The 13,105-nt window shown below is 32.0% G+C and overlaps 1 protein-coding gene across 1 annotated transcript; it reads left to right on the forward strand.

The window, feature by feature from the left end:
* Positions 1-8,558: 8,558 nt before the first annotated feature.
* Positions 8,559-12,510, forward strand: DRB2 (dsRNA-binding protein 2). Its single transcript, XM_011091608.3, has 3 exons — positions 8,559-9,226; positions 11,115-11,334; positions 11,553-12,510. Exons 1-3 carry the CDS (start codon positions 8,981-8,983, stop codon positions 12,257-12,259), a joined length of 1,173 nt encoding a protein of 390 aa, XP_011089910.1. The 5' UTR covers positions 8,559-8,980; the 3' UTR covers positions 12,260-12,510.
* Positions 12,511-13,105: the final 595 nt, after the last annotated feature.

A 13,105-nucleotide genomic window follows, 5' to 3' on the forward strand; every position in this document is an offset into this window, starting at 1 on the left:
GTACGATTCCCTTCCCCGCAAAAATCGTGAAAGATTCCACGCAACTTCTACTTTTATCCATTTCCTCATGGATTCGTTAACTAATTGTTGTGCCTTAAATTGTCGACAAGTACAAGTGGTTGTCACCAATTCATTTGGCAAAGATTGAAACCCATCATTTCATAAATTATGAGTTCAAATCTATTCAATTGACCAAGTACAAGTGACCACCCCTAACTCACTTGGTGAAACTGAAATTCATAATCTTAGATGTCATGGTTCGAACCCCATCAAGTGCGTGGGATATTATTTATTTTATATCAAGAGTTGGTCTACTGCATAATAGAAATTGTTGTTTACTGTAATAATTTATTTAGCATGATATAATTATAGTAATAGTCTTTGTTAGATATTGATATTGACATAAATGATTGTATTTGTAATCAATTTATTTTAAATAATAATAATTCTTCGCTTTTACCTCAAAGAAAAAAAAGTACAAATGATCGCCTGTCTCTCTTCAACTCCACATTGCATACCACCTATTATATATACTGCCTAACCAAACATACTTGTTGACGTTTGTGTAGTTTAAATAAAAAAAAATTTACAATTTATCCCCCAGTGGCCTATGAAATATATTTTTTTTTTAAAAAAAAGAATAGCAAAAAACTTTTTTATATTTTTTAAAATAGAGACAAAAATTTATTGACACCTAAGTTGTCTTACACGCGTCCTTTATGCAATTTCTCATGATTTTCTAGCTATCAAATTAATTTTAAACCTTAATTTATCGACTGTTCAATTTTGTTTGCCATAGGTCTACGGTTGAAATTTTATTTGATTGAAATCAACAGTTCTTCAACTATCTATATTTAGTATAATCAAAGGTTGAAATTTAAATCAAAATGAATGGTTAGATTTCACCAAATTTGAATTGAAGGTCTAGATTTGACACCATAATTAATGATTTAGATTTTATAATTTTTACTATTATTTTTTAAAGAGAAAATTATCGAAAATAAATGGCTAAACTCCGTTTTAACCATGTATTTCCCCCAAATAGCTAAAAAAAAAAATTGTGTCTAAAAATTGACAAACCCTTCCTATTTTTTAAAAACAAATTCCTCTTTTATCAGAAACTAACGAAAAATAGAGAACATTTGTTTGAAGTGCGATTTGGCATGACTTTTAGTGTTGTTTTGATCTTTTTTTAGTCTGTAATCGACTAAAATACCCTTGTAATTACTGTGTATAAATGACCATGATCAAATTCAATTTTTCTAATCTTATTTTTGTTTTTATGAATGAACCATGATCAAATATATTTATTTAAATATCTAAATACTAAAACATATGTAAATTTTTTAAAAAAATTATAATTTAATATTATTTTTCAATTAATGGAGAGGGGTACTTGAACTCCATTTAAAAAATTACTTTAGGGGTTAAACCTTAATAAATGATATATATAGACTAAGGTTGAATACATTTTACAAACTTTAAAACTATACATGAGGCCTGTTTTGGTCTCTAAACTAATTAAATATAACACTTACCCACTAATTAATTGTTCGGACAAAATTACTTTCATGCCATATATATTTATATAATTTATAATATACTTTTAGTATTTTTCATCTTAAATCATTATGGAATAATTTCTTTACTAAAATAAATAGTTTTAATTATTAATATAGAAAAGTAATTAATAACTCAACATTTTTTAATTCTGTGTGTTGATTTCAAGAGATATTCTAAAAGTTAATGAAAGTGTGCGCCTCGCAACCGTCTCTCTTGCTGGGATGCTGAGACTCACTATCCCAACAACAATCAGGATATCGATATATTAAAATAAAATTTTATATTATTTTTAATTCCCTCATGACATATATATTTATATGATTAATAACATTTCGCCTTTTTCTTATCGTAACTAAAATTTAAAAAAAAAATGGTTATAACATTGACTGCGTAGAATTTCTTTTAGTTGGAAACTACTTTAGATCCCATCACCCCACCCCCCATCGGGTATATATAGTGGAAGTTTTAAAGTAGTGTGACAAGAATCAAAATACTGATCAAGAAAATACATATATAGTTTGAAGATCGAATACCTAGGAGATGTCTTGCATGTCGTCTTCAGCTCTTAACATGATGGGCAACATGAACGCTGTCGTCCAAGAAGAATATCCTGCATTGTCAATCATGAACTGCTTGCCCGTCGGCTACCGCTTTCAGCCCACCGATACTGAACTCATCCTTCATTACTTGAAGAGGAAAGTGAACAATCAACCGCTGCCCTGCACCCTCATTCATACTGTTGATGTGTATGAGTTCAGACCAGAAGATCTATGTGGTACGTACCTACATAAATAATTAAAACTTGTAAACTGTTGGATCAATGATATTTTCGTTTCTTGATCCTTTTTGTAATGTATCTCATTCATATGTACATGTAGTGAAATTAAATAATTATACAAGATAAATACGTGGTTTCTTGATATCAAGATTATGAACAAGTTTATGCAAAACAATCACTTTTGTTAATTCTTGGTATATCAAAATAGTACGTTCGTACGTACTATGTAATTTGTTGTTTCTTGAATTGATCTTAAAACACAGAATTCTTAATTTGTTTGATGTGGATCTGATGGGACAGATATGTTGGGAGAAAATGAACGGTACTTGTTTTGTCCTCGAAAGAGAAGGAGCAGCAGCGGCACGAGAGCAAATAGGACGACTCCATATGGCTATTGGAAGGCCACTATCGGTGACAGGGCCATAAGACACAATGGTAAAGAAGTTGCATATCGAAAGACACTGGTGTATTACATGAATGGCGAATCTTCCAACACTACTTCCCGGAAGACCGATTGGATTATGCACGAATATAGGCTGAAAAATCATTCCGATGCACCAGACAGGGTTTGTATTCTTTTTCTTTTTCTTCAATTTGTGTGCATGCAAAATATGTTGGTTCGAGGATGAAATTAAATAAGAATTTACGTAGGATTTGATTACCTTTAGCTTAATTAATATATTAATGTTATTGTTATATACTTGTGCAGTTGTGGGATGATATTGTCCTCTGCAGAATCCACAACCATAAAAGCAAGAAATACAGATCGAACCATGAAGATGGAGCAACAAACGAAAGTGACCAGTGGAACCAACCAAATCCAATTCAAGCAATAGAGGACGAGGACGTGGACGTGAACCATCAGCAGCAGCAGCAGACATTGTCAGCTTCTTTTGAAGACAGTTGTCATTCGACAAAGCAAGGTTGCTCTGATCAGTGCAAGTCGTCCTCTAACGATTTGTTCGATGGTTTTAATGAGCTCATGGATAAAGGCATGGAATTCTTGGATGAGGTGATGAGCATGGATTTTTTAATATCACAAAAAGTGTATGTTTACATTGGACAAAAGGACTGTATATTTTCAATTGAAATCGGGGTTCTACAATCTACATGTCGCGCTTTTCTTTCCTTCAACTAATACTTACATAAACCAGTGTGTGTATTTGATTTTTGTAAATGTTTAATTTTCTAAATGCGATCTACCTCTTTAATCTTTGTGATATATTACATTTGATGGGGTGCTAAAATTCAATATCAAGTGAAAAGCAGTCATTTTAAAAAATAAAAATAAAAAAAATGTTAATATTTCCAGAGAAACCAACTTACTATATATTATTACAATATTTAGTATATAATAAATTCATATTTTTAAAATAATTTAAAAAATTAAAGTAAACAAAAAAAATAATATGCTATCATTAAAATTAGATTAAATATATATATTCATATGACTCAAACTCACAGCTTTCGAAAAAAGCAACTATTTTAATTCATGAAATTCAACGTAATTGTAAAATAAAGTAGTAGAAATAAAGGGGGAAATCCAAACAAAAATGCTGAATCCCAATCATAAAATGAAGCCCAAACTCAACCGTTGCTAAAGCCCAAGATATTAGCCCATCTCCCCTCAAATTTTATAAGAAATTTGTTAATTACGCTTAGACCCTCTCTGAAAATATCAAATCTAACACCTCAAAGAAAATTTAAAATTCCTCTATAAAAAGTTGAATGAGGGGTAAAAATAAAAAATTTATGTCATTTTTTTTATTGAGGTCAGTATTTTTCGTTCAATTGTTAATAGAAGAAGTGTAGTTATAAACACACGGGGTACAAGTATAATTTTTTTAAAAAATATATATAATTTGATATTTTTAAATGAAATGACCTTAAAAAATAATTTAATATGAATGATTACTAGTCCTCGTAACTTATGAGTAAAATGTATTTAGTGTTGTAATTATAGCAAGTGGTAAAAAAATCACTTATTTGTCAAAGCATTAAGAAGCCAAAGCAATTTTTCTCTTTTGAAGTAAAAAAAGAATAACAATATCGGTTATATTTAATTAATCATTTAATACACCTAATATACATCATACCATGAATTTAATTAATTCACATTATCAATACCAAATACGGTTATATTTTAAAATCTCAACCGCACATAATTTTTTGTCCAAAGTCATAATTACGTGAAATAAACTGGAGTTCAAATAGGATTCCCTTTCAACTTTATCACTTGTGTCCTTTTCTCATATTCCTAGGTGAAATTGGACACACACATGACTTGAATTTTTCAAAAAATTAAAAAATAAAAACTCCTATTTAAAAATATATTTTCCCCCATAGTAATCATCATTATTTTATGGGAGAAAGAGAAAGTAAATATTATATGGAATTGGATTTATCAAAAATTTATGTTATGAAATATTTCAAATGTTATAAAATATTTATAAACTCTTTAAAAAAAAATAAGTAAACAGATTGGATAATTTTTTATTTAATTAAATCACCTATAAGAACTGCAATTACTAATATTTTATAAATTATACATAAAAGCTTCATTATCAAAATAATACTTTACATCTTATAAATTATATAAAATTAAGTATGATTTTTTTTTTAAAAAAAAAAAATCTCAAACAATTTGTGTTAAAATACCATAAACAATTGTTTTGTTACAACTTGATTTAATATTTAGAGGGGCAATTTAGGGAAATCGAAAGTCAAAGTTGATTAAATGCGGAGACCATTAAAGCTGTTCCCCACTAACATTTATATGGTGTAAATTTGACTACTGGGACGATGCATTTACATTCCTACCCCTCCCAGAAAAATAAAATTAAACAAGGTATGAACGAAATCACCCAGCTTTATTTATTTATTTATTTTTTAAATGTGTAAATGGAAAACCAACCTCGAAGATCAAAGATTCTGTGATCTATCTATACATATACATACACATACACTGCTCATCATCATCACTCCACCACTACTACTACCAAAAACTAAAAAACATCAAAATAAAAGAAAAAGCTCTCATAAATTTGGATTTTTTATGTCTTGAAAAAGACCCCCATCTTTCATCAATATCTTATTGGAATAATTACATCATACTTTTTCTTTTCGTATTTGGTATAATTATACATATTTTTTTGTAATTTAAAATATTACATCTGGTACTCCTGATATTTTATAATATAATTGCAATTTAAGAAACTTAAAAAATGTTAATTGCAATTTTATAATAATATAATTAAAATTAAAATATATATATATTTAATCATTTTTAAAAATAAGTTAAGAACTCTTTAAAATTTCTAAAATAGCATATAAATTTTTAATATCTTTTTTTTTAAAAAAAAATTATAAGCTCTTTTTATAACAATCATTTAAATATCTTATAACATATTAATAATTTCCAAAATATCCCTACATATTACCTAAGTGGCTCCTAAAATTGAGCAATCCTAAAAGATCACATCATCTGAGATGCATAATACCTAATAACATAGACTCTACGCATTTTTGGGTTCATTTTATGAATATTTTTAAAGATATTATTTAATTTGAATTCCCCATATAACTTTTTTTATGAATCTCAAGATGTATGTTTTCACAGCATCATCATCATGCATCAATAGGATTTATAATGCATAATCATGATGTCCCAAACCAACCTTGAATTTACTAATATACCCCTTGTCCTAAGTTTTCTTTTAATTTTTTTATACATACGCGTTCATCACTGCTCATGCACACTGTTTTACTGAATTTTGACTCATGACCATTGATTTGTCCCTTAAGGAATCCCTTGGCTTGAGTTTGTAGGTTTGTTTATTCCCACTAAAACCACTATTCTGTAAGTCGATTCAGTTTAACTATTCATCAGGAGACGAATAAATGAGCGGAGAGAGCAGATGAGCAAAAGTCAGTTGTGATGGCAACAATGGCAATCTGCAAAGTCATAATTGAGAGCGTTGACTTGTAATCAATCGTGGGGCTTAGATTCGTCCACCCCATCCTTTTATTTATTAATTTTACCCTAAAGTTTTAATGTACATGCAAAGTAATACATCATTTTATTTAATTACTTATGTTATAATAAATTTTAATTTGAAATTTGAATTGATTTTCAAAATTAATATAAATTAATATTTACAATAAAAAATTATAAAAACCCATTCCTTTGGCGAGAACATAATCTGATACAGAATTTAATTGGTGTAGGGCGGCATTTTTACCCCCATCATATTATATACAAGAATAATTATGAGGGCATGCAATTATTTGATTTTAATCATTTATTAAAAATACTAAATTATTTGTAGCAAACAATGACCTATATAAATGTGATGGTTTTGACTTCTGGAAACAAACCAAGAAGATTCAAAGTTGAAACATTTATATTCAATTTTATTTTATTTTTTATCCCACGCACACCTAAGGTCAAACTTAATGTTTTTATTCCGAAATTCATCTTGATAAGTGGGATACAATGTGGAGCAATGATCCATGGGTATGGAGAGATGTGGCTATGGTACGACATGGATATCGCGATACCAAAATTTTTAAAAAATTAAAATATGATATGGTACTGATATAAAAATATATAATATATTTTTTTTTATTTCTATTATCAAACTCTTATGAAATTATAATATACAATATAAAAAATGTCTTGATATATAAAATATAAAATAAGTATATATATATGTATGACATCTAAATTCTTAACCAAAATACATGGTTTTAAAAATATACATAATCAATTTATTTTAAAAAGTATGCAGTAAAAATTTTATAATCATCCAAATTAGTTAAATCATCATGACCGTCTCTTGATTTTTTAGTAATTTCATCTTAAAATTTTTAGTTTGGGAGAAGTCAAAAACTGTTTAAAATTACATTTAAAAAAAAAATCGAAATGTATCCAAAACGTGTAATAGGTGTGTCCAACACCATATTATTTTTTTATTTTATTTTTGAATATGCTGATGTCTTGTCTGACGAGGTGTGTTTGAGTCGTATCTGTGCTCGATATTGCACCAAATAATTTTTTGAAATTTTATAAATGTAAAATAATGCTCAGCGATTATATAATAAATTATAATAGAAATAGCTTGAATGGATAATAAGTTGAAACATAAGTGTAATGTGATTAAAAGTTACAAACTATAACTTGTATAGAAATGTCGCTTTAATGAAATTTAACCCTCGTACTGATTATTACAAAACGATCAAAACAATATCAAATTTGTGTTTGCCCTCCTACCACGGATCAATCTGCCAATCATTCCGCTCAACAGCCACAATATATATATATATATATATTCTTTTCTAGATTATATTGTTACGACATTCATGTATATAATAATTCGAATAATTATATTTACACCCACTTATTTATGACATGTTTACTTCTTTTGTATAATTTTAGAAACTAATTTATAACATGCAAAAAGTATGAATAGTATGTGTATTGATGATGGTGATATTTTCGGGAGTTTAATAGTGATGTGGTCGAGGTTTTTTTTATAACGGATAAAATTACTCATTTACCCTTACAAATTAATATTTTTTATTAATGCACATCAAATAGGGATAATTTATATAATATAGTATTGATGTTTTTTAGTAGATATGCTTGCAATTATTAAAAAAAATGAATAATTTATATAAATAAACGGTAAGTCAAGAAATATAAATGTAATTATTTTAAAATAATTTTTGTGGGTGTTTATAATATTTTGTACTTGGGAAAGAGTAAATTGGGTGGACCTACCAGTTTTCAAATGAACGTGACTTGGCCATTCTCGCTACACTGAATTATTTTGTCAATAAATTAAATATTGAAAAAGATGATTTAATTTTTATAATTTTGTCAATAAATTAAATAAGTCAGTAGGCGCTGCTTATGAATTTTTGATCTACTTCATTTAATTTAAACAGATACAAAAATAAGAATTGAAATTAAAAAAATATTATATTCAATAAATAAAGCAATAGTAAAAACGAAATTATGAGCTTTAAAGATTGATTATTTTGGGAATTTGGTTTCATAATAATGTAAGTGGAAGCACTCAAAAATTCAGATTTACAGCATTCATCATAATAAAAATAAAAAATAAATAAATAGGAGTGATGGTTGAGACAAAAAGGAAAAAGAAAGAGACAGGGAAAAATACAATTGAAAATTGAGAAAATCAAAGAGATGAGAGTGCAGAGAATCTCATTCACTTCCATGCACACACCCCCACCCACCTTAACCTTATGTATGTAGAGTTGACTCTCTCCCCATCCCCCCACCTCTACCTACACACATATACATACACTTCTTTATATATTGTTTGTATGTATTAACCCCAAACCCAGAAACTTTGCTCACTATTACTATTACTACCCCACCCCCCCCACCCCTACCCTTCTTCCCTGCTCTCACAAAACTCCAACACCCAAACCCGATTCTGCAACAAACAATCCCTCTCCCTCACCTCAAACTGCAAACGGAAAACCTCATTTCAAACCCCTACCCGATCCCCATCTCCATTTCCCTTTTAGAGAAATAAAAATCTGAGACGCATTTGTATTGTACCTCTAAACAGAGAGAGATAGAGTGAGAAAGAGAAGGAGAGAAGAGAGATGTACAAGAACCAGCTTCAGGAGCTGGCGCAGCGGAGCTGCTTCAACCTTCCATCCTACACCTGTATAAGGGAGGGCCCAGACCACGCGCCGCGCTTCAAGGCGATCGTTAACTTCAACGGCGAGAGCTTCGAGAGCCCCCAGTACTGCTCCACTCTCCGCCAGGCCGAGCACTCCGCCGCCGAGGCCGCCCTCATCTCCCTCTCCTCCCGCGGCCCCTCCCATTCCCTCGCCGCCCGCATCCTAGTACGTTATTTGTTCCCACTCATTCCCCTCCCCGCTCCCACTCCATCGCCGCCGCGGCTCTGTCTCCTTATTTTTCCGATTTATATCTCCATTCATCCATTTCCTTTTTCTGATTTAAAAGTACAAATAGTAGCAATATTTTCGAAAAAACTGATCACAGAAACCAAACTTGCGGAGGAGGGCATTTATCGTGTCCTCTCATTTCTCTCTTGGCCCTCTTAAATGGATAAGATGCTAACTTGCGCCGTCTCTGTACGCGTAAGCTAGTGACTATAGCGTTAGCCTGCGCCGCCGGGTTTACGAGTTAAACCCACCGGTTGTGGAATGGTATTCTTCTCCCTGATCAACGACCGAGCTGGTGTGATTGAAATGACGAGAATGCCCTCCAGAATAGTTTAGTGATAAAATTAGTTCAGGCAGAATAAACAAAGGGGAAAAAAGTAAAAGAAAAGGAAGTTTCAAGGAGAGAGGGATGATGATGGAGTTGTGGGTGGTGGAAGGGACCATAATTAATGCAGAAACCATCAATCTTGTCTTTATCTTTCATCAACAGCTGGTTCTTGTTCTTCCTCTACTGTTCACTCATCAATTCCATTAATTGGAGGGCATTCTTGTCATTTCACTCCCCCCCTTCTTGGAGCTCCAATGTCAATACCCTTTTTCATTGTTGGGCTTAAGAAGCTCAATGTTGCTTGCTAGTATTTTTAAAAGTGCAAGAGGGCTTGTGTTGAAATAATAATAGGCAAAGAAAAAGAAAGGACAATCCGATACCATGAATTTTAGAAAAATGACGAAACGATTCTAGAGGCAGTTAGCTTATTTTTTAAAAAAATTTAAAAGTTCAGGGGTCGTATTGCTATTTACTTATTTTGTGTAGGTGGGGTTTTGTGCTAATTTGTGTTTTTGAGGGAGTAAAATGCAATTAACCCTTAATGACTTTGAGGAAATGTATGGTAACGGACCTGTCAATGTACAATATGAGAGAAGCAAGTATAAGTCATTTTAAAATTGGATTTCTTTATTAGTTAGTTAAACTGAAGTGATGCATGATGAAGAACCTTCTCTGTGATTGTGATTCTTTACTAATACATAAATATATTATTTAAGAAGGTTGGATTAAGTATGAAAACTTTGAAAATCCGTGGCATGGGTACCTAATATTTCATAAAATAACAATTGGGTTCATTTCAAATTAGACTTCTTGGAAGTAGGGTGCATGTGGGGGGAAATGTTTGGGGTTTAAATTTATTTAATTCTAGTTAGTATGATTCTTGAGGCTATGATGAAGATGGATAAATTGAAATTGTTGACTTTGTTATTTTTCATTAAATGCATGCATGCGAGCCAGATTGGAATATAGATTTAAATCTTTAAAAGATTTAGGTGACGGTTTCGTATTTTTCTAATTTTTTTTGTGTTGGATGCATGATTTGTCTTATGAACTTGGAGCAACGGGTGCTATTGCTATAGTCTTGTCGTCCTCAATTTAATGTGCTTATCCATTAGCAAGCTGCACCTTGCATGTGCCTGTCCACTTCCATGTACTGACTACTATATACTTGGAACCGAAGTCGCTGTTCTATTTATTATCTTGAACTCCAGAACTTGATCTCATCTGATTGATGTCGGTGGTTATTGAAAAAAAACGAGATAAGGAACCCAAAAGTTGGATCAAAATGCGATTTTATAGCACTTTTGTTGTGTACCATAACCTTTCACAACTTAAGAAACTAGTACTAATTTCTGAATAACGACCTTTTTCATACTGAAGGTTTTAGCTAATCAGGTTTTACGAACGTTTATGTGTGTTTTTATTTGTGTATCAATTTTGTCAAACCGTGCTGAATTCTTTTTTCTTATTTTTTTGTTTTTTCTGTTTGTCGGATAGGATGAGACGGGGGTTTACAAAAATCTGTTGCAGGAGATTGCACAAAGAGTTGGATCTCCTTTGCCTCAATACACGACTTTCAGGTCTGGTTTAGGTCACCTTCCTGTTTTTACAGGAACTGTGGAATTGGCGGGAATCACATTTACGGGAGAACCTGCAAAGAACAAAAAGCAAGCCGAGAAGAACGCTGCCCTGGCTGCTTGGTTGTTGTTAAAACAATGTTAGTAACTTTTCTCGACTCTCTGCAGCAGAGTAGTTTGCATGTTACATTATGTATTTTTCCAGAACCAATATTATGTCTTCTCTCAGCTTACATAGATATGCTGATGAAAATCCTGATATAGATTGATAGCTCTGTTCTACAGCTGGTGTTTTTGTTTTGTGTCGATTTGGAGAATGTTTGTAGACTCACTAATGATTCATGTTTTGTTTGGTCAGTGGCACAGCAAGATGCAAACTCTTCATCAGAACATGAAAATAACGATGAGCAGGAACAGATCAGAATAGCAAGGGCATTGCAGAACTACCGTATGAAGGAAAAGTCGAAAACGCAAAACTTCAACCGCGTATCCTTACCATTTCAGACAAAGTTCCCCCTTCCAACCCCTCGTCCCCCTAGCCCACAGCGCCCAGCAATGTCCACATCCAAAATCCTTCCCTTATTCTGCCAGAAAACTGCTTCTCGAAACAGGTCCCCATCTTTGATAAATGATAACCACACTACGCTGCCGCAGCCTTTGCCATCGACCAGACCAGCGTCACCAGAATTTCGGGCTACACATAGGTTTCCTGCCGTCGGGGCTGCTCCTTATGTCCCGATGAGTCATTGTAGGAAACCTTACCAAGGGAATGCTCCACCCGTTACAATAAGAACATCAGTGCCGGTTTTCTCTGCACCACCACTTCCATCACCTACTACACGGCCCGCACAAGCGATGCCACCCCGACCAGTACAAGTAGCCCCACCTGTATGCATCAGGCAGGCAGTTCCTGTTTTTGCTGCTCCACCTGCCCCAAAAGAAGATCAGCCATCTGTCTCTGCCTCTTCTGCACCATCAAAGAAGTTGTCGGCTGAGGCGGAGGAAACTGCAACCGAGGCCGATGAATCTACTGTTGTCAAATGCCTGGAACAACTTGAGATGTGATAATACTCCCTGAAATACCTACTTTTACTAGTCGAATGCATGCCTTCTTGCTCTTGGTTTTCTTTTCTTGTTTTAGATGTAGTATTTTGGTTTGTTGGACGGAAGGTTGGTGGCGGCGGCATGGCGGCCACGGCGTAAGGAGAGGAGTTAATGCAGGTGAGGTGTCTGAGCAGTATCAAATTGTTTAGTAATTGAGGAAACCTTGCTTTCAAGAATGTTATATAGAGTTCATAACAGTTACTAGAGCCTTATTTTGGTGGGGGCTTACTTCTCTTTTTCTTTTTCAGGTATAAACATCATCTTGGTAGCACCCTATCTGTCTACTAACGAAACTAATGTAAATTTTACTTCCAACCAAGTTTGGTAAAAAATGAAATATTTATATTAGTAAATATAACATATATTTTTTGTAATTGATACACTCTTAAAAAAAAATAAAAATGACTTACATATCCCACCAAATTTCATCTGAACTAAAAAAATTGAAAAAAAAAAAAAAGAGCAAATTGCACGGCATTCCTTAATATTAGGTTTAATTGTATAAAAACTATGACCTTAGCAAAATTATACCCCTTGAGACTGATTGTAAGTACAAATATATTCTCTATTCGAAGATAAGATTTTATGGGTGTAGCCCTTAAGATAGATTACAACGACATCTTCTCAAAGGATGTACCTAAAATTGTTTAAAGAATAGGAACTGTTTGTATAACTAAATCTTATTTTAAAAAGTGTCAACACCTAAAATTTTTTAAAGAATAAGAAATGTTTGTATAACTAAATCTTATTTTAAAAAGTGTCAACTGTCATCTATCCTAAAAATTTTGTAAAAACTGAAAACTGATA

The sequence above is a fragment of the Sesamum indicum genome, linkage group LG9, assembly GCF_026168435.1.
Source record: "Sesamum indicum cultivar Baizhima isolate 11 linkage group LG9, ASM2616843v1, whole genome shotgun sequence".
NCBI lineage: Eukaryota > Viridiplantae > Streptophyta > Magnoliopsida > Lamiales > Pedaliaceae > Sesamum > Sesamum indicum.

Bases quoted from the DNA above. Each gene is read 5' to 3' on its own strand.
- DRB2 (XM_011091608.3), top strand. From the start codon at position 8,981: ATGTACAAGAACCAGCTTCAGGAGCTGGCGCAGCGGAGCTGCTTCAAC. The intron at 9,227-11,114 runs GTACGTTATTTG...TTTGTCGGATAG, and splicing joins CCCTCGCCGCCCGCATCCTA to GATGAGACGGGGGTTTACAA. The intron at 11,335-11,552 runs GTTAGTAACTTT...TTGTTTGGTCAG, and splicing joins TTGGTTGTTGTTAAAACAAT to TGGCACAGCAAGATGCAAAC.